Source organism: Prionailurus viverrinus, chromosome X, assembly GCF_022837055.1.
Source record: "Prionailurus viverrinus isolate Anna chromosome X, UM_Priviv_1.0, whole genome shotgun sequence".
Classification (NCBI taxonomy): Eukaryota; Metazoa; Chordata; class Mammalia; order Carnivora; family Felidae; genus Prionailurus; species Prionailurus viverrinus.
In genome coordinates, this window is record NC_062579.1 from 101,063,249 (window position 1) to 101,085,802 (window position 22,554).

The 22,554-nt window shown below is 38.8% G+C and overlaps 1 protein-coding gene across 6 annotated transcripts in view; it reads right to left on the bottom strand.

Moving 5' to 3' along the window:
• Positions 1 to 22,554, bottom strand: part of ENOX2 (ecto-NOX disulfide-thiol exchanger 2) — a 280,218-nt gene that overhangs the window by 27,510 nt on the left and 230,154 nt on the right. For all 6 annotated transcript variants that reach the window (XM_047844800.1, XM_047844797.1, XM_047844798.1 and 3 more), the window contains 4 exons: positions 15,780 to 15,986; positions 9,712 to 9,945; positions 7,368 to 7,580; positions 4,760 to 4,866 (listed from right to left, as the gene is read on the bottom strand). In XM_047844800.1, the coding sequence (XP_047700756.1) occupies positions 4,760 to 4,866; positions 7,368 to 7,580; positions 9,712 to 9,945; positions 15,780 to 15,986 (761 nt within the window). The remainder of the gene's footprint in view (positions 1 to 4,759; positions 4,867 to 7,367; positions 7,581 to 9,711; positions 9,946 to 15,779; positions 15,987 to 22,554) is intronic.

A 22,554-nucleotide genomic window follows, 5' to 3' on the forward strand; every position in this document is an offset into this window, starting at 1 on the left:
AAAGTGACAGAGCTTAGAGCCTTCTAACCACTAGGCAGTCCCCCTTAACTACAAAGAAACTAAGCCCTGTATCATTACTCTTCTGTAAATATCCCAATACAAAGTCACATGAATGAGATAAAGGCAAAGAGAACATCAGAGGTTATAGGATACCATAGTAAAGTAAACTTCTGGGGAGCATTTGGTAAATGGCAGTACCCCTAAATAAAGCAAGTAGGTTTTTAATTCTTCGAAGCCTTATCATTAAAGCACTTGATATCAAAGATACCTGTTTTCTTTATTTCTTGTTGGGTCAAAAAAGCTCTAGTTTGGGAAGCAGACCCTAACAAATGCCTTTGGAGTGAAGGACTAAGGAAGGCACTCTACCTAGCTTGGCTCATAGGTGCAGGTAGGAGGAGGGCTCTGAGCCACTGAAGTGGAGGCAGCAAGGGAAGTAGATACCTCCCAGATTTGCCCACTTTCCCATCCTGACATTTGAATCCAGTGCTGAAACCAAAAGAGTGGTAATGGCATGCAAAGACATTTTCCAGAAGTTTTCATTTGTAAATATCTACCTGAGATTGACTGGGCCATGTCACTGATAGACTATATCAAAAAAGGTAAGACAGCACTCATAAACTTTCTATATACCATTCTCCTGCCCACAGTCAACCTGTGATATTTTTCATTTAAACAGCAAATTGTTAATGGTTTCTAAAAATGCATTATAATGGCTTTGAGTCTGTTTTAAAAGTAACTTAGAAAGTCACACGCTGCTCCACAATGGAGAAGACACTTTTACATAAAATCAAATTGAAACCAGAGACAGAGGAAAATACATGGAAAGAATCACCTTTGTACCAGATGACATTTTAAATTTATCATAAAGTAAGCAAATCACAGTCATTGCACATTAAGTATCTATATAGTTTCACAAAAAGTTATATGAACTTAAATTCATCTTACTTATGATTTATGATAAGAACATGATTCTCAGTAAAGCAAAGTTCCTTATTAATTGTGTAACAAAACTGTACTTACCTAGACTTTCAACATTAACAGGATACTTGGTGAGGAAGGGGTCAAGTGAAGGAATGGAAAGGAACAGATAGCCTCTACACTTATGTAGAAATTTGAATCTGAGATATCATTCAATTCAATGAAGCAAAGCACAAACACAGGTTGTTAATCAATGCCTATTGTATGATACACATGGAAATAAAAATTAGGTTGATTCAAATTGTGTTAGTAGGTGTTCTTGTGGCTGAGAGCTAATAGCTAGTGTTAGTACACATGGGTACTAAAACAAGGGTATGCAGATGACTTAACCATCTGTTTACAAACAGTTCTTCAGAGCTTGGAATGGTAGGCTTGGAAATCTATACAGAAAATTATTTTACCAATCACAGTATTTCATTTTATAAGAATGTTAGCAATCATCAAGTCCCTTTTTCTCTGGCCTGATAGTATAAAATCTCATATTGGGGAGGATGTAAGGGAGTATATTCTAGTGCCTACTGCTATGGCTCTAGTTTCTAGATATCATCCAAGGTTTAGCTTCTAATCTAGGCAATCTTCTTAGTGAGAGAAACATGCAGGTTTTAAATGGCTCTGTAGAAAAAGAGTTCCTACAATACACAGAACTGTCAGTGAAGTCACTGCAGACACTAACTTTTGGTTAAGAAAGGGACTTTAACCTTCTCTTATTACCCTTTCCAATTGTATCTGCAGGAGCCTTACACACATCCAAATCAGGAAAGTAAACCAATGAAAAAGACTCATTAGCAAACTAGTATGCCCAGCATATGCCATTAAGGTGAGTGCCTAAGCTCCCTGAAGGTGCGGACTTTTTCTTCTTACTCCATAACCTCTCTCTAGTAAGACATTGTTGGCTGGTGGTAGGATGACAATTAAGACAGGAGCAGGTACTTTGTGACATGAGGAGGTTACCGGCTACGTCATTCCCAAAGGCAACTGGTAAAAAAGGCTCAATGTCAGAAGCTTCCACCTTGATGAAACCTATGACTTAGGAGTTGTAGCTTTGATCCACAGGCCAAGAAAAAGCCAGTCTAGTTTATTTAAGTCACTGAGATGCTCTGATTCTCAGTGGGGTGCTAAGAGAGAGCTCAAATTTAAAAGGATGGTTGTCACTTTCTACAGGACACCTCTTTTCAGTTCTCAGAGTTTCCTATTATCAAGTTAAAATATGCAGAATTTAAAAAAAGCCATGATTTAAAGAGGTACCAATGTAAAGTAGAAGAGGTCTTTTCAGGTTTAGGAAATGCAATGCCTGAGGAAGGTCATAAGCTATGTTCCACTCTCAGTAGTTTCACTTATCAAGATTGAGGTATTCCAGGTGGACCTTAATTTAGTCCAATCCAATAGGCAGGAAGCATTTTTCTGGGTTTCCACAAGTCTATAAAATACATCGTAAAACATGTAGCTCTTGGCAAGTCATGCTAGCTATGTACTTTATCCTCATCAGTGTACCAAGGAAGCTGTGCTACAATATTAGGTGATAGGGTGTATAGCTCTCATTCTCTACAGGCCCAGAGAACTTTCCAGCTTACTGGCTATCTTTACTGAGAAGGTAATTAAACTCAAGTATATACCCACCAGATAGATAGGCTTGATATAACTACAAAGAGCCTTGATCAATAATATTAATGGAAATATCTTATTGCAAACCCATTTACAGGAGGGTTGTGGTCTGAACAAATCAGTGCTCAAATCAGAGACTCCCTTCCTCCTATGAAAAGATAATAGTGTATTGGCAGGGCTGTCTGAAATGGGCGGGGCAGTTCAGACAGCTTCTTCCAACCCTGAGAATAGATACATGTGTATATACATTGAAGAAAAGGTAGAGACTTAATACAGCTTTTTATTTATTAATACAGCTTTTCTATAATTATAAGACATATTGAGCATTTTCCCTCGACCTTTATTCTTCTGAACTATTCAAACTAAAGAATTTGGATATTTTAAATTTAGGGTACTAAACTCCACTCCTCCCCCTTGAACACTTTCGTTACCCTTCTAGCTCTGTGAGGGCAAAGACCATCTGCTGAATTTTGTTTGTTTGAGGCTCGACAACTTTGAGTAGCCCTAGTATTCTAAAATCATTTTGTGCTACTGTAAGACAACAGATCCCTTTTTTGTTCCTAATTCTCTTTTTAAAAACAATTAAAGCGTTACTAGCTTTGTATGACTCTACTTATCCACTGCCCTGATGTCTTCAGGGGTTTCTCCCCAGTGACTCCCAGATCCCTTTCCTGAGCCAGAACTGATGGCTCAGAAACTATCAGTTTATGAACAGGGTTTGGCATATTTTCCTCTAAATGCTCTTCACAGTTTTCAAATTGTTGCCACACAAACTATGTCATTTTTCTCATGAAAGATGGAAAGAATAGATTTATATCTCATTTTATAGGTTAGGAAATTGAGGTCCACAAAGATGAAATGACTCATTCAAGAGTGCAAGGCAGTTTATACTAATGTTCCAAGTGAGAAGAAGAATTTCTAGTCTTGAATTGATCACATACTAGCTGTGTAATTTTGTGTATATCACTTAACATTTCTGTGTCTCAGTTTCCTCACATGTAAAACATGGCAATCATACCTACTTATTCTCCCTTATAGAGTTGTTAATGATAAACAGAAAAAATACTATTTCCCATTTATATAGCATTTACATTTTCAAACTCTACACATCTTTTATCTCATTTAATCCTGCAAGACTGGTTTCCTTATTATCTCTGACTTACAGGTGAAGAAATAGAGACTGAGAAGCTGACTAACCTGGTCAAAGTCACACAGCTGCAATGTGTCATAGCTAAGACCCGGATTCTCTGACATCAGGTCCAGTGTACTTTCCATTGCACCACATCTACTGGGAGGCTCACATAGGTGAGGCAACTGTCATGAAAGCGCTTTATAAAATGTAAATGCCTTACAAATGCTACATAAACGTTAAGGAATATGAGAACCTGAATTTATAGATATAATGGGACTGGTACCACACTAGCAAAGAGGATTCAGAAACAAAGTTAAAAAGGTTGCTGTATACACAGATCAAAAGTGTCAGGGCTGGGTAAGGAAGCTGCCCATAGGAACAGAAGAACTTGAAGTATAGGTAACACCATGCCAAAGGCAGATCCATGAAAACAAACCTCCCATCTTGGTTTTTAATCTTGGACTCAGAATAGCAACCTAATCACATCAGACTTATTCTATGTGAAAAGTCATTTGAGTACAAGAGGATAGCTGCATGTCAACCTTAATCTGAAATCAGAGCCCTCTGTTACATTTAAAGCTGCCACCTATAAATATGGCTGAGTGGATTTGATAAAAGAAGCTCAGAAATTTCAATGTTCCAATGTAACACTAGGCAGCTTCAAGCCTCAACTGTCAAGATGCTCTAATAAATATAAGACAGCCCTAATGTTACTAACACTAGACGCACAGGTCAGTAATTATTGGTGTACTGGAGACTAGCTAGCTTAGACAAATAAACTTACAATGATCACCGCTACATTTTCACTACTAAGGTTTCTATCCAGTGCAATGCATTCAAGACAACACGTGCACATTTATTACCCTTTTGGCAGCATGTGGTCTGGTCACAGTGACAGGCTATAGAGCATATCTCAGCGTTTCATTAGAGCCTTGTTGTGACCATGGGAGCTTGGCACTATTTAATTCTGACTAAACTCCAAATCAATAACTTGTTAAAGAAATAAACTGTCCCCCTGAGGGGCTACCAGAGTAAAAAGTTACCAACCTCAGCTTGTTTGCACCAAACGCTGATGTTTTTACGCTGGGCTTTTGTGAAATGGTCCCATGCCTTTTGTTTGGAGGCAGAATGGTACACAGCTACTATCTGCTCAACTGTAGCATCAGATCAGCAGTTGAATCAGGCCCGAGTATCATCCAGGGATGGCAAAAGAGAGGAGAAAAGAAATAAGAGAAGCATCAGCTTTGTTGTATCTTCTTGTATCACACCACTAGGCTATGGTTGTGCTCAGAAAAGGTTACGTGTGTTGGGGTATCATGATCTTAAGGAAGACTCAAAGGCAGAGATATCAGATACAGAATGAAAAAAGGGAAATCCAGAAGGTTTGGGTGAAATGGTGACTAAAGTTTTTCTTTTAATTTTTTTAGTGTTTATTTATTTTTGGGAGACAGAGAGACAGAGTGCAAGCAGGGGAGGGGAAGAGAGAGAGGGAGACACAGAATCTGAAGCAGGCTCCAGACTCTGAGCTGTCAGCTCAGAGCTCAATGCGGGGCTCAAACCCGTGAAGCATGGGATTGTGACCTGAGCTGAAGTAGGACGCTTAACTGACTGAGCCACCCAGGCACCCCAGTGACTAAAGTTTTAATACAGGCAGTCTGTATTCATTCAGGCAGAGAGGCAAGAGTTGAAGTGAATGTGATTTAGTACTAATGGCCTAGCCCAGAATGGCAGAGAGTGAGAACTGTAACAGCTCCTTTTGACTACTGGCTTCTTTCATAAACTAGCCTTCCAAAAGGAGCCTGCATACTTCACTTCAACAGAATCCATATTTTTATTATTCTGAGGTATGTTTAACCAGAGGCATCAAATCAGAACCTAAGATGAATGGAATCTATTTTAAGTCTACCTAGATAGGCTTGTTGACTGGAGAAATATAAGTTTTATGGGAGAATACTGTGTAAGTGCAGTCCTAAAGAGCATTTTTCAGAGGCTCTTAAAATGTCAAACAGAGAAATGTATACAAATATTCTGGTGCTTTTCCTAACCATTTCAACAGAAGGGAACCTTAGATATGACTTTTTTTTGGGGGGGGGGAAGGAAAAGAAGGAAAAGAGCCTCTTCCTGGGTCGGTATTCACAGTAAGAAAATCCAGAAGTGTTATTTTTTTCTTTACAGCTCAGCTTATGCCCTGTATACTAATGATTTAAGGATTTATAATCCCATGATGCTTGCTGCTCTTTTTTTTCTATTTATTTTGAAATCCTAAAAACATGTGCCTTTCTCTACCTAGATTCTATGTCCATATATATTTTCAAAACAAAAATGGAAAATTAAAGAACTCTTCCTTAATCCTAATTATGTATGAGTCAAGTATGGGAAATCAAATATGAAAAGAGTGGGCCTTAATTGTTTAAAAGCCAAATTATGGGATGTCTGGGTGGCTCAGTTGGTTAAGTGTCCGACTACAGCTCAGGTCATGATCTCACAGTTTGTGGGTTTGAGCCCCACGTCAGGCTCTGGCCAGACAGCTCAGAGCCTGGAGCCTGCTTCAGATTCTGTGTCTCCCTCTCTCTCTCCCCTACCCCACCCAACTCACACTCTGCCTGTCTCTCTCTCAAAAATAAATAAACATTAAAAAAATTTTAAAGCCAAATCATAAAACTATACCCTTATTCTTAAGGTGAATAGAGTTCCTCACTCAAAAGATGTGAGTGCATAATTTTATAGTATGTTGAACTAAAAATATCACTTGGGAATTTTTCTGATCTGTCTCATTTAATGGACCACGGAAAGGTTTGGAGTAGTACTTCTTTTTGAAAATGACCATTTTGGTGGCTTCCCATCCCACCCAGTGTCAATAACATCCAGCGAAGAAGAAGAAGAAGAAGATGACAATGAAGAAGAAGAAGAAGAAGAAGAAGAAGAAGAAGAAGAAAAAGAAGAAGAAGAAGAAGAAGAAGAAGAAGAAGAAGAAGGAGAAGGAGGAGGAGGAGAAGGAGAAGAAGGAGGAGGAGGAGGAGAAGGAGAAGAAAAAGAAGGAGAAGAAGAAGAAGAAGAAGAAGAAAAGAAGAAGAAGGAGGAGAAGGAGAAGGAGGAGAAGGAGAAAGAGAAGAAGGAGAAGAAGAAGAAGAAGAAGAAGAAGAAGAAGAAGAAGAAGAAACAACAACAACAAGTAGAAGTAGCAAATTTGACTTTTATTCAATCACCCTGGGAAACATAATTACACTTTCACTACAATGTAGTACCTGAAAAACATATGATAACGATGTGCATCTGAAGCAGAGAAGCTTACAAATGCTGATGCTGTATTCTAACTTTAGCGATGAAATACCCAACTTTCCACTGAGGTCTGAAGCTGCTTATAACTTACTTTGAGAACAAGCAAGAATAAAAGCATGGGATTGTGGCCTAGCTGTCAGTGTTTCTAAGGAGCTGAAGGAGATACGCCAGAAAAAATGAACATAGGAGGTGTCCACATGAATCCCATTAAACTGGAGCTCAGGCATTGGGCAACAGAAGGAGAAAACAAGGCAGTGAAGAAGAGATCCTTGTCCTTTGACACAGGATGGCATTGCAGGCCTGGCTCCGTGTGGAGAAAATGGTGCCTAAGTGAAGTGCCCTTTCACCCTTCCACAGAACTCTGACTTCCACTCACATTGAATGAGAATTCCAGAAAGGGCCTGTTTAAATTTCTCCTTCGCTTCTTCCATGTCTTTCTCATGGGCAGCTTTCTCATTCACTAGGCGGCGGACATGGCTGTTGGCTGACTGGATCATAGAGTAGAAGTTGTTGGCACTGCGGCGGTTCACTTCTCCTCGTTCAATCCAGGTGAGCAAGGTCTGTACAGCCTCTGAGAATTTGGAATCATCTGAAAAAAAAAAGAGATTTTTCAAATCATTAAAAGTAACTACATCTCTATCTACCCAACATGCTGGCAAGGAGGCCACCATGGCATTTTGGAAGTGGTTGTTAAATGAACTGCTGAATAAGGAGCTCTGTGTGCATATGTGTGCACCTGGGCAGCAGACAGGTAGGCCAACTGAAAGAACAAAAGACTCAAAAAGTGGTCAGATTGGTTGTAGCTTATGAAGAATTTTCAGAAAGAGAATTGTTTCTTTTTTAAAGTGTTCTTTACTGATATAGTTTTCACATGTTGCAAATTTCTTAACCTCTCTGTATGTGTGTTCCCTGTGTGTAATATGCAAATTAGCAATGAGAGAACTTCAGAATTCTACAGTCCTGTTTTTTTTAATAAAGAAAAGTAAACTTGTGTCTTGAGTTTAACTTGAATTTGATAGTTACTTTGTCCTGGATCCATGAAATTAGTGTTGGTAGGAGCTTTAAGAAAGAGTTAAATGGGTAGTTCTTTAGGTATAAACACTTACATTTTTGACCTTTTATAGCATCACTCCTGCATTCAATCCACAGCCCCAGGCTTTTCACTCAGTTCCAGCCAATCTATTTTGACGTAATTCATTCTATTTCTACATTTCTCCACATCCTGATTCTCTTGCCTGAGGAACCCTCCAAGTAGATTTCTGCAGCTGGTCAGGAGATATTCTTTGATGTTAAAATAGTAGTACAGCTTACCCAAAGCTTCTGGTCCAGCTTCCTGAGATAGACACTTAGTATATTCTGTTGTTAAAGGCTCCTGAGAGAGAGAATCCATTAGCATCCCATTGAAGGCCTGTTCTGGGGCTCCACATGCCTCTCTGGCCAGGAACCCTCATGTCCAGTGGAAATAACTCTCACTGCAATCTGAATTTCTTGCCTCTTGCCATTTTTCAGTGCAGACATATAATGAGAGGTAAGCTTCCCCTTGAGAGCAGGTTTTTATTTCATTACTTGCATACAGTCTTATGTTTGATGCTCATTTTCTGCATGAACTCTACACAATCAGCAAACTCATTCTTTAAAACAAATTCAGACTGACTTGTTTGGTGTTATATAAACATTCCTTTTTTTTTTAACTAATGCTTTCAGCCTTCCTAGCTTTTCAAAATGTATCATTATTTCTGTGTCTGTATGCTGTATATATCTTCTTTTTTCTTATGTGAAGACAAAATCAATCCAAACAAAGGATTTCATAAATGTGTGAATCCCTGAGGCTATATGTTGCAAACAAGTTTGGTGAGTGAGACCTATTTGGAAAGTGGAATTAGCAACATCTTGCTGAGTCCAGAGCACAAGAAGCAGGGAAAATTCATGCCATTAGAGCTGGGTTGGTATCATCAATAAGATCAATGGGACACCAGCATTCATCCAATAAAATCAGCCAAAGTTGGAGAATGAGGGAGACTGGATTTGAACTACTAACACAGGAGACCAGACAGGACGATTAATGTTAAATTAGAATAATGGCTCTGAGAGTCAAGCAGGGTAACAGGAATAAAAACTAAAGGGAGAATTGTCCCATTTAGCATGTCTCAAAGTCTCCATGGTCCCCATGTGAAGTAAGTTGGCCATTTTAAGTGATTAAAGAAGTCCTCTTTTGGTTGTGGTAGCTAAGTCTTTGAGTCATCTAAGAGTGTACACTGTGACCACTCTCTGGGCCTCCATTTTCTCATCTGTAAAAAGGGAATTTTACCAGAGTTTTCCAGGGTTACATCAGGTTATATTGTTCTGATTTAGAATTCAAAACTAACTTGCTATCTACAATGAAATGGGATGCTTACAGGTCCCAAGTCATGAATCACAGCTAAAATTCTCTGATGCACAAAGGCAGGAAAAATGTGTTTCATCCTAGTAATTTTATGTGTGGAGAGAAAATCGCCATCCCTTGAGACAGTGGAGGAACAGAGACACAGGTGTGAGGGACAAATTTTCTAGTTCTTCAGTTACTGGGTACAGCTGTCTATCTGGAAGACTACAACATAAGAAATGCTTAGAACCCATTAGTGGGAAATTCAAAGGATAACTGCCAATGGTACAAATGTATTTATTAAGTTTCCCCAAAGGAAAGAGTTCTTTTAATCACAAAGCTCAAGTGCTTTCTATACCTTTTAGTTTTTCAGCAACAATGCTGCATTCGTGATCTGAATAGTGGACCACTGGGGGTGGGGATGGTGGGCGCAATCTTTCTTCTTCCATCCTTCTACGGTGGCGCTCCTCCCTTGCTAGCATGCGCTGTTTGCATTCCCACTCATACAGGTCATCTCGAGCCTGTGCAAAATCAACGTGGAGCCGGCCTGTGTCCTTCTTGTCAGTGCTAGATCCCAGGCGAATGCGGTAACCTAAATGCACAGAGGGAGGGAGAGGGGTACAAGAGCAGCTCAGTGGGTGAGCAACGGTAAGTACTTTTCCAAGTTCAGTGTTTCAGATATAGATGCAGCAGTTTCAAGTGACCACATAATTCTCTTCCCACTACTAACTAGCAAGGTGAACCATCAAAAGACTTGGATTGTAGTTTCATTTCTGATAACAGTTTATTATTCTATGGGTTGGGTCAATCTTGCTCATAGGAGTTCTATTCCTCCATCTGCCACCTTACCTCAGAGGTAAGAGGGAGGGTCAATGGGTAATGGTATTATGAATGAGCCTTACAGGTCATGATCTCATGGTTCATGGGTTCGAGCCTTGCGTCAGGCTCTGAGTTTGTAGCATGGGGCCTACTTGGAATTCTCAGAACAGGGAGGGGAACTCAGTCAAAGTATGGTGATCTCCTTGAGTTGAGGAAATTGAACTACGAATCCAGGGAGACTACGGAAGACAGAGTTTGTATGGCAGAGTACTAGAAAGAAGAAAGCTATACAGAGAAACAACTTCAGAGATCTGCAGAGGGTCCTTCACTATTCTTTAGCTGCATACTGATGTGTGTGTGTGTGTGTGTGTGTGTGTGTGTGTGTGTGTAAACTACCCGTGTATTAGAGGTAACAATCCCTGGAGTTTACACAGGGCTGGGAAAAGTTCCTCTCTCCACCAGCCAGAGCAGAAAAAAATGAATAATTCATAGATTATTGAGTAGAGTAGTCAGAAGGGGTTTGCCTTAGTTAGTGGAGAAAAATGAGCCCTAGACTAAATCCTGCTTTGGTGTTGCTGAACAAAACTTAAAAAAACAAGACCTAAAAGGATAAAAGATTTTCCAAGTTACTTAATTGCATCCCAGAACAAAGTTCAAGAATATTTACAGGAATGAAAAATATCTGGCACCCAGTATGGTAAAATTCACAATGTTTGGTATCCAATAAAAAATTATCCAATATTCAAAAAATGAGGAAAATCATAAGAAACATTTAAAAACTCATCCAATCAAAACAGACCCAGAGGTGATACACATAATATAATTAATATACAAGGATACAAAAATAACTATTATAGTTGGATTTCATATGCTGAAGAAGTTAAAGTTCAACCATATTAATTAGAAACACAAAAGACAAAAAAGTCAAATTTCTAGAGATTTAAAGTACAATGTCTGAGTTGAAAAAAATTCACTGAATAGAAGCAATGGCAAATCAGACACTGTAGAAGAAAAGATTAATGAACTTGAAGACACAGCAATATAAGCTATTCGACATGAAATACAGAGAAAAAGGATTGTAAGAAAATGAACAGAGTAGTAGTAAGCTTGGAACAACTTCAAGGGGCCTAATACAGCCCAACTGGGACCTTGACTGGAGAGAGGTGAGGGAATAGAAAAAAAATATTTGAAGAAATAAGGGTAGAAAACTTTCCAAATTTAATGAAAACTCAGAGTTCTAAGAATTTCAATGAAACTCATGCACAAGAAACATGAAGGATATTATACCAGGCACATAATAATCAAATTTCTCAACATCAATAATAAAGAGAATATCTTAAAAGCTGCCATAGACATGACACATTATGTGCAGAGAAACAAAAAGATAACATCATATTTCTTATTGAGAACAATACAAGCAAGAAAAAAATGAAGTAACATAAGGAAAAAAAACTGTCCACCTAGAGTTCTACATCCAGACAACATATCTTTCAAAAAGAAAGGTGGAATAAATTATTGTTGATACATACATCAGGAGCAGACTCGCACCATAAAAAATGTTAAAGAAAATTCAAGCACAGGAAAACGATACCAAATGGAAATTTGAATCTATACCAAGGAAGAGTATACATAATATATGATTCCATTTATATGAAATTCTAGAAAATGCACACTAATCTGACAGACAATAGACCAGTAGTTGCCTGGGGAGAGAAGAGGGGAGGGGTAGGAAGAAGGGATCACAAATGGGGTATGAAGGAAGCTTTTGGGAGAAGTGGACATGTCTGTTATTTTGATTGTTGTGATGGTTTCACAGATGTATGTCTGTGTCAATAATACCAAATTGTAGTTTTGAAATATGTGAAATTCATTGTATGTCAATTATTATACTTCAATAAAGCTGTTATAAAGAATAATGCCCATTAACATTCAAACTGCTACACATTATTTTTCGAAAGAAGAATAAATGCATTCCAAATAAGCACATTCTGCTAGCGCCCTTTACAACTGACAATGCACTTTCACACTCAGTCATCTTATTTGATCATCTGAGCCATCAGAAAATTGGTTATTAATGATTACCATGGCTATTTTTCCAGGATCATGGATAGGATCAAATGAGAGGATGATACAAAAGCTTGGTGTAAACACATGACAGTACCGTGATGCTATGAGGTTGGTGCACCGTGCACACTGGCAGCTCCCAAAGATGCTCAAACTCCAATAGAAAAAAAGTGGTTATTTCTACAGAATGTAGAAATGTAGCCCCTTTTCTAAAGGATTTTTGTTTGTTTTAACCTCTTCCTTTTATAATGTGGGAGAAAAGCCAAGAAATTCAGGAGATTTCTAGCACTTATGAGCTTTCAGGGAGCAAGTTAAAATTTAAAGGGCAAAATTTAGCTATTTTCACATCATTGATTGCAATTCCCTTTCCTCTGGCAGCCTTGAGAATGCTTCCAGGAGGTGGTTGTTGCCGAGAGATTTCAATGATGTTTAGATGGATACTCCTGAACAGCATGCCATCTTTTATGTACAGCTGTTCAGAGTTTTTTTAAAGACCTTTAAGTTTTTATTAAAATAGTCTATAGTGGAATGCTCTATTATCATTCCTAAGTGCTGTCAAATCTTTAGTATTTAGATTTTACAGCACTTAGCAAATGTAACAAGAGTACTCTACATCTCAATAGCCAAATTATGGAAGCAGCCCAAGTGTCCACTGATAGATGAATGGATAAAGAAGAGGTAGTATATATACACAATGGAATATTATTCAGTCATAAAAAAGAACGAAATACTGCCATTTTCAATGACATGGATGGGGCTAGAGAGTATTATGCTAAGCAAAATAAGTCAATTAGAAAAAGACAAATACCATATAATTTCACTCATATGTGGAATTTAAGAAACAAAGTAATGGGCAAAGGGGAAAAAAAGAGATACAAACCAAGAAAGAGACTCTTTACTATAGAGAACAAACTAATGTTTACCAGAGGTGAGATGGGTGGGGGGATGGGTGAAATAGGTGATGGGGATTAAGGAGGGCACTTGTGATGATAACTGGGTGATGTATGGAATTGTTGAATCATTATATTGTACATCTAAAACTAATATAATACTGTATGTTAACTAACTGTAATTTAAAAAATTTTAAATTAATAAAAAAGAATATTTTACATCTGCATGCTCTTCTCCTTTCCCATGTTACTAGGCTACTTCTTCAAACACACATTACCTTTTCTCTGCCTGTTGCAACAGGCATCTAACTGATCTCCCTTCAACTTTTTTTCTGTTTTCCTCTAATCCATTTTTATACAGAGATGTCAGATTAATCCTTCAGAAACAATTATCTTGTTCAAAATTTCCTTCAACATTTCCCTATTACCCGAGGTGTAAAGACCCAACTGTTAAACCTTTCAAAGTGTGCTAACAGCTGATGTTTTCTCTTCTCCTTTCATGCCTGGTCAGTACACAAACTACTACTCTTTGTTTCCTTGAATGTTCACTAAAACTTACCACTTTCGTACCTTTGCTTTTGCTGTATCTTTGCCTCATTGTCCACATGCAAATGCTTTCTCTTTGTCAAAGACTTGGTTCAAATGGTACCTTTCTCAATACCCCCATGGTCAAGAGTTAGACATTTTCTCTCTCTGTCCCCATCCCCTTCTCTCCTCTGAACTTCCCAAACGCTTTGTCCATACTTCAGCCCTCATTATTTTCAGTCTTGTTATTAGCACTGAGTATGTTTTATTGGTGTCTTGAGAAATGCCTAGTGCTGAATGTTTCTTTAACAAATAAATGTATGACTGCCTACTAACCCTAACTTCATTAAGGGAAAAAACTAGGTTTTACTCATTTTCTTCTCTGCACAACATTCAGCACAATAGCTTACACAAAGGAGATGTCCAACAAGTGCCTGTTATATGAATGAAGATTCTGCCACCCCAAAATGTCTAGCACTTGGACCCAGTTCCTCCAAACAATTACTCTTAAGCAAGGAAGTTGTTAATTGTTCTATGCCCTTTCAGATTACCCTGTCTTCTGCCTTTAGTCTTATTTGCCCACTGCTTCATAGAGAACAAAACCAATTCAAAATAAGCAAAGGATCAACCATGAAACTTTATCTTGAAACCACCCCAAAAACAAAGGGCTTCACTTTATAGTATTTAACAGAAATCATTCCAATTGTAATGCCTTGCCTCAGTCTCCCCAAATTTGAACTTTTACCATGAATAAGAGACTTTAGGCAAAGTAGTTCTTACTATCTGTACTCTGTCACTTCTAGGTTAGACTAATGCTACAGTTGGCTGACTTATCTTCTAGTAACTACGTTTGCCCATGCCCCTCAGTCTGTCCTTTAAACAGAAGGGATATTTCTAAAATGTATATCAGATTATGTCACTCTACTACTTAAAATCCTCCAATGACTTCCCATTGCATCCAGAATAATAAACTAATTACTATAGATTATAAGGGTCAACACGGTTTGGTATTTCTTACCTCTCAGACTTCATTTCCCTTCACTGCCTCTCTCTCATTTACAATGTTCCAGTCATGTTAACCTTGTCTCTTTCACTTAAACATGCCAAGTCCATTTCATCTCAGGGCCTTTAACTTGCTCTTTCTTATTTTGGAATGCTCAGCTCCCAGATGTTCACATGGCAATCCCCTTCATATTGCTCAGATCTCAATTCAAATGACAGGGAAGACTTGCTTTCCTAACAATGCTAGGCACATTAGCTATTTTTATCTTCTTCATAGCAGTTATTGGTACCTGATATTAATTATTTTTTTACATATATATTATACCATCTCCAGAATGTAATATCCCTGATGGCAGGAAGTTTGTCTATCTTGGTCTTTGCTGTATCCTTAGCAACCTAGCATTCTGCCTAGCTGTCAATAAATATTTGATAACTAATTGACTTCCATAGCTATTTCTGAGCATTTGCTTTTGTGCCATATTATGTGCTAGATAGTGGGGATTTGAAGTTAAATAAAACATGGTCCCTTCCCTTAAGGAGTTCATACTCTGGTCAGGAAGACAGATACAGAAAGAGACAGTTCTAACTTGGTGTTATAGGTGTCATGCTAGCAGGAAACACTGGGTGCTAGGGAAGCGCTGAGGAGGGGCTGCCCAGAACAGCCTGGGGCACAGTGGGGAGAGAAGTCAGAGAAAGCTTTCCAGAAGAGGTTATGCTTGAGCTGGAACTTTGGGGTGTGAGAATGTATACATGGGAGGTGGGATGGAAAAGGTAATTGTAGTCAGAGGAAAAGACATAAGACACCATGGCACATTGTGAGAACTACAATTAGCTTAGTGTGCTTAGGACATGGTATGTGAGGGAAGAACTGGGAGATGGATGGTACTGAGAAGTAAGACAGATCATCAAGGCCTTCAGATGTTACAAGTAAGGAGTTTTGGACAATGGATACAATTGAGAACTATCAAAGAACTTTAAAGGAAGAAGTTGGGAGAAAACATTCATTTTCCATCTCTGAAGGCAAGAGGGGATACCATTAAGCCCAAATTTTATCTGCCACAAATGCACTGATCTCCAATCTCTGCGTTGTGCCCAGTGGGCACACTGCTCATGACTAAACACCTACCAGAGAGATAGAGGGCTTTGTCCACCATGTACTCCTCAGCAAAGCGAATGTGACAAAAGTTCTTTTTGCTCTTCCGAATAGCAATGATCTCTCCACACTGTTCGAACACTTCCACGATGATTTGCTCAGTCCCATTTTCAGGCAGGCCACCCACAAATACTGTTTTGCATCCTGGTGGGCGTTCTCGAGTTGCAGGAGGTGGAAGATCTAAGCAGAATTGCAAAAGCATTTGAAATTAAAATGTTTGCTTGGGACAGACCTTTTTAGAAATCTAACGTATCCCAGAGATAGCCCTACTGTCCCCAATCAGACTTTTGCCTAAGAGTGCCAGAAGCATGTGGCCTCTAAGGTGCTCATCTCTGCTCCACAGCACATGAAAATAATTTTCTTCAATGGTTTGGTGACCATGACATCCAAATGATAAAAACTCAGACCCATCTGCCTGTCCCATCCAGAGTTCTTTAATTCTGTTCTTGTGTTGTGACAACTCAGCTATGCCCAATTTTCAGTTGTTTTTGCTAGGAAGACAGTTAGTGGGGGGACATCCCACTCACTTTAAATTCTTACTTTCAGGAATTCTCAGAACCAAGGTTCCTGAGAAAAAGGTTGTTTAATTTAGTTGATAGTTACTAAATTCCCTCTGTTCATGGTTACTGAAATAATTGTTTCAGAATTAATTTGACAATGATGGGGTAAACATTTACAAAAATATTTATGAGTGTCAGAATGGTTTGCCTGACAAAGTCAGCTAGACTATAAACCATCCTTTTTAGGTTTTTTGCTTTTGATACCAGCAAGTCTTTCCTCAAATTCCTTGCTGGAGGGGTGAGGTCCAGAGTCAATTGTGCAGCATTTAGAGGGAAGTATGAAAGACAGCAGAGAAAGTAAGCTCATCTGGGAAATCATTAACTAAAGTGAGATAAATTTGGCTATAGAGAGTCATTAAAAACCTATGTAATGAGATGATTCTCCCTCTGCTAAAAAAAATATGCTTTCTACTCACTCATCTTACACATAAAGCCTGTTGGATCTGCTAGATCCTTGTTGCTATTTATATGTATCCAAGCATTTTCCAAACAAAATTCTACAGTTCATAGCCCAACAAAACAAAGCATGATGGTCAATGGTTTCTTTAGTGTTGGTTTTGTTATCTGCAAGGATTTATTTTGTGTAATCCATTCTTTCCATTCAGCTCTTCACAACAATTCTCCCAGCTCAAGATTTGGAGAGCTCAACTAGTGATTACTGCTCCCATGCAAAAATAAATGAGTCTCACTTGTAGATTAGGCCAAGGTCTTCACCTGACACTTATCCAAGTTGGCAAGACGATGATTTGGGAGCTTCCTTCGGTATGCGCATCTCTAGCTTTCTCACTTTGCTACTGTCTCACTTTGCTACGTCTGTCTTATCAGTGTGGCTCAGAATAACCAGGTTCTCATGATGCTCTCTTCCCCTCTATTTAGTCAATAAAAGGGATAAAGGCATTCAGGGAACTTATAAAGTTTCTGTTAAAAAAAAAATTCTGTAATTTCAAAAACTCGCTGTATTGGTCTTTTGTTCCATAGGAGAAATTTAAAGGGAAAAGGAAGATAACCTAGTGAGCAGGAATCTGAAATGTCTTAGTCATGGGCACTGGAATAATGTGGTTTTTAGCCAAAAAAAAAGGGAAATGAGGTCCAGAATCTCTTAAGACTTCCGCTTCTGAGTTCTTAAGAAATGAAAGGATTCTAACATCACGGTTCCAGTGATTCTCAACTCCAACAGCACATTAGAATCAACTTGGGAGTCAACCAAACAAAAAATTCCTGTGTTCACTCCAAAGAATGATTTAATTAGTCTGGGGTATAGCCTGTGCATTATTTTTTTAAAGCTCCTCAGGCAACTCTAATAGTAGCTAGGATTGAAAACCACTGGCTTGTTCTAGACTTCTCATATTACAAAGAAAAACCTTAGCTGAGTGAGGTTGAGTGACTCATTCAAGGTCGCCAAATTGGATAGAAAGAGAAGGAATATGAACTTGGAGCAGGTAAACCTGGATTTAAACCTTAACTTAGTAACTGTATGACCTTTTGAAAATTACATATCCTCTGGGTACCTCATTCTTTCATCTTTAAAATTGGGATATTGTCCTCTACCTTACAAGGATTTTTGTAGGATAGTTGATAATCTACTGTCTATATTGCAAGTGCTACAATGCCTAGCACTTGATAGGCTCCCAAATGGTCATTATTGTAGTGTTATTATTATATACTGTTATAGAACCCAGATTTTCTGATTACCAATCTGGGGCTTTCTAAAGCACTACTACAAGACTGGGGCGGAATGGCAGCTTAAGACCTGGACTTCTAAACTCCCAATTCCTTGTTTTAGCCAAATCTTCAGATAAGGCTTGGTTTGGGAAGGAATCACTCTTCTCAATAGAGGAATCTATAGCTGTGAAGACACATATGGTTTTGACCATGGAACACAATCTAGCCACTGACTATAATAAGTAAAAAATTTTCAAGAGCACCCCTACAGTTAGAGCCATGTTTTCAAATCAAGGGCTTTAGACTAAAATCCTGTTACAGAATCCTTCTGAAGTTTACTATTTAAGGAATTTGATGGTAAAGAATCTTTTTGTGAAGTAAATGTTCACCTTTTTATATTATTTAAGTTTGCTTAGTTAGGTCTACCTTTTGGTCCACTGAGAGACTCTAAGGAATATCTGGTTACTGATGCAGTTACATATAACACAGAAAATACAAAGTCTCTTTCCTCTCACTACATTTGTAGGATTCAAAAATTCTGTGATGAAATCATCACTCTATTTAGATGCTGTGATTATTCTGTGGTAACTGCTAAGTAAGAAAGCATAAAAGCCACTAAGTAGTGTCCAGAATGCTGGGGATTTATTTGTTTTCCTTGGGTAAATGTAGAAAGTCTCTTTGATAGCATTCACTGAGATTTAGGTGTATGCCACCAAACAAGGCAATGGGCTGTACTATCTTCCTTAGTAGACAGTACTTATTCTTTAATTCACAGCTCAAAGCACTTTATTGTCTGGGCCTGATTTACTAATCCCACTGAAATACAGTGATCTGGGCACAGCAATGATAACTCCATAGGAGAGCAAATTCAAAGTCCACCTATTAATCAGGTAATGTGCTGAACTCTTGTAATACCCAATCACTACTGTGGACAGAGAAGAAGAAAACTTCATGTAAAATGATTCAAGATAACTGAGAGTGTAAAAAAAAACCTTTAATCTCTGGTAATGGAAAAGGAGGAACTTCTAGCAATTTTAATTACAACTAAGCACCTACTCTGGGAGCTCTGTTGGGGCAATCAGCATTAAGATCAGAGTCACTGCTGATCTTTGAGAAATGAGGCAGGGGACAGCATGGAGAACCTATAAACCACTTGCATCTTGCTTTTCAAAGGAGTATCAGAGATCACTCAACTGGTTTGCCAGAATTTACATACTGCAAAGTGTTTAAGTTGATTTTATTAGATGCCTAAGACTGAAGGCCCCCTCGATAATCAGCAGGGGTCAGATATATTTTAATGTAATTCCAACTGATTGGAAATAATCAGAAGACTAGTGAATTTTTATTAATTCTCAATTTACCCACTTTCTCTAACTTTCTTTATAGAATCCATCCCTAGGAGACAAAATGAGGTTGGCCTGTTCTGATACAGTAAAATGAAAAAATCACTCTTTTTCTGGCTCCTGGGTGCTTTCCCATGTCCCTGTACACAGATAGCAGATGATATTCCACCATTTATTCCTCATTTACTATATTAACTTGACAGTAGATTCCAAATGCAACCTCTTCATGTAGAAGCTCTATCAGCTGAAGTGGGAGGAAAACCAATAGTGTGGTGTCCTGAAAGCCAAGTAAAGAAAGTATACCAATGACTAAGGAGTAATCAACTGTGTTGCATATGGCTATTAGGTCAATTAGGAAGAGAACTGAGAAATAACTACTGGATTTAGGTCACTAGTGGTCTTTTTTCTTAAAGTTTATTTATTTTGAGAGAGACAGAGATAGCGTGAGTGGGGGAGGGACAGAGAGAGGATCCCAAGCAGGCTCTACGCTGTCAGTGCAGAGCACGATGTAGGCTCGATTTCACCAACTGCGAGATCATGACCTGAGCTGAAACTAAGAGTCGGACACTTAACTGACTGAGCCACCCAGGTGCCCTTGGTCACTAGAGTTCTTAAACAAGGGAAATTTTGATAGAGGAGTGGGGCAAGAGCATAAATGAAGATTTAAAAGAGAATTGGAAAAGAACTGGAAACAGCAAGTAAAGAAGACTTTTGCTGCTACTGGGTATACAGAAATGCAAACTCCTCTTTCTGTTTTACATTTTCAAATGTTGGAATTCCTCAGGGCACTTAGCTTGTTTGTCATCCTTTCTTGATCTATATAACCTCTCTAGTGGTCTTAGTCATTCTTACACCTTCAAATCACCTAATGTTTCAAGAAGGATGAAGGGATTACTAGTACTAAGAATAGCAGAGACATAAAGTAATTTAAGGGCTAAAAATTACCCATTGGGCCTAGCACCCAATATTTAGGTGGAAATGCATTAGAGCAATGAATGATTAACTGTTGTTTTAATTTCCATATCTTCCACGTGGAAATGTTCCAGGAGAAGGTAGGCTTGCAGTTGGGCTGGAGAGGAGTGTGATACTGGGAAGCAGCTGTACTTGACTAAAAGGATGGGTACGTGGCAAGTAGAAACAATGGATTGAAGACAGTCATATGAAGCATACCAGTGAATTTTGAAGTCAGGAGTTGGACTTGGCACTTGTAGGCAATGGGAACCTTGGGGCTTCTGGGTTCTGTATATGTGACAAGCACCTGGATGAAGTGTCAGGTGGGAGAGGGGGGAAGGAATTGATGGTAAAGATACTGTCTAATGAAGCAACAAGACAGAAGCAGATTGGATGGGTGCATAAAGAGACTGTGAGAGTCCCCAGATCACAGGTCCTTACTGTTGAGAGGCCACTGAGTGCAAGAGAATATACCAGAGACAGAAGCAGAATATACCGGAGGTAGGCATAAATACCGGGGTTTATAAACAAGGCCTTATTGGACAAGGTTGGTAGGCTCTGGAGAAGGTAAGTGACTTAGTCGTACCAAATCCCTGCTCTTCCCATCACACTTTCACAGTGTGGGGCTGTGAACAAAAACGGCACTTGCCATGCTTTCAGCACCGAACAGAGGGAGTCTTCTCCATTAGCCATTGTGTTTTCCCCACACAATTAACCTGAGCCCCCTTTTGACAAAATCTAAGTTCTAAACAGGAAACAGAACACCAGTTCACTTTAAGCTGTGTCAGGAGTGTTAGTTTTTAATTCAATTCCAAAGCCAGGTTCCTTCCCTGAAGCCACAACTTTATTGGTACTAATTTCTCTGTCAGTATTCTTAACACAGATGAAGAAAAAAAGTATTGAGCCATGAAGGTAAAATGCTTCCCTCTCGCTCTGGCTCTTCCAGCTCAGACTCAAGAAGGCATGACTGTACGTGGGAAAGATAAATGTATTTGAGGGATGTTTATCTGTTTCTTTTCCTAGAGACAATCAAAAGTTAGAGCCTCTTTAAGCTGTGTATGTCTACATTCCTTTAAAGACCACTCAATAATGTGGTCTATGTGTTATACACAATGTATCTGTTATTCTTTGGCAATTCAGAGACTGAATATCCTGTAAAGTCATCTCTTGTACCCAACTTAGACATTACAAGGTATGAGCCATCCTGTTACGTTAGACTTGACTGAGACAATGAAAGCCTAGGGCAAGCTGATTATGTGATAAATGAATGATTAAACCAGCAGGATTGTACCTTTACATAAACAGGAGGTTTTAACACTGGTCATGCCTAAATTCGTGGCTTTTGAAGTGAAAAATGTAGAATTAGTGACGCATAGCTTTCCCTAATCCAAAAGCAACACACTGGATGAAAGGGAAAAAAGTCCATTGCCCATTTGTAGGGACAGTGGCACTAAGAGGAAGAGACAGGGTACAACAGTGCCATTCATTCACCTAGGCACTAAACACAAATCCAGGAATGGCCACTTGAGCTGGCAGATAAGGCCTACTAGGCCATCTTATTCTGCATTCCCTAATTCTCTTGTGACATACTAGCCCTTCTCCCAATTCAGTCCTCTGAGATGCAGCCTCCTAGATTTCTTATTGGCCTAGAAGGAAGTAGTACCCTGCTGACAATCAAGTTCAAAGACCTGAAGAAGGCACTGAGAACATTTCTCACTAGCAAAAAGAGATGAGGTGATTTGGTCAATGAACCCTTACTGATTCTAAAGTCCTGTTAGCTATGAATAGACTATACTAAGAATTTGGGTCCCTGCCAGGGCCTGATTCCATGATTAACTAACTCCTGTGTAAGGTAGGAGATGAAATAGTTGTCTGAAGTCACATGTCAAAGTTCATGTTTATTGTGATAAGGCAAGTTCATTTGATCTATGGCCTGAACCCTTGAATGTGTCCCTTAACAGTTTTAATCTTAGCACTGTAGTGGCAGCTCCCTTAAGTAGGTCACCCAGCACCACTAGAACTGTGGAAAAAGCTTTAATGAGGCTTGGGTCATGTGTAGAAATAACGTCTGATCACTTAAAGTAAATAAAACCACAAATAGACCTAGAAAAATGTTTGAGTCAATTATTGCTGCTATATTTTAAGTGAAATATGGCCAACATATGTTTGCAGATATTTTTAAGAGTCTAAGGAGAAACCTATTCATTACTGCCAAGATAGATCCATAGATCA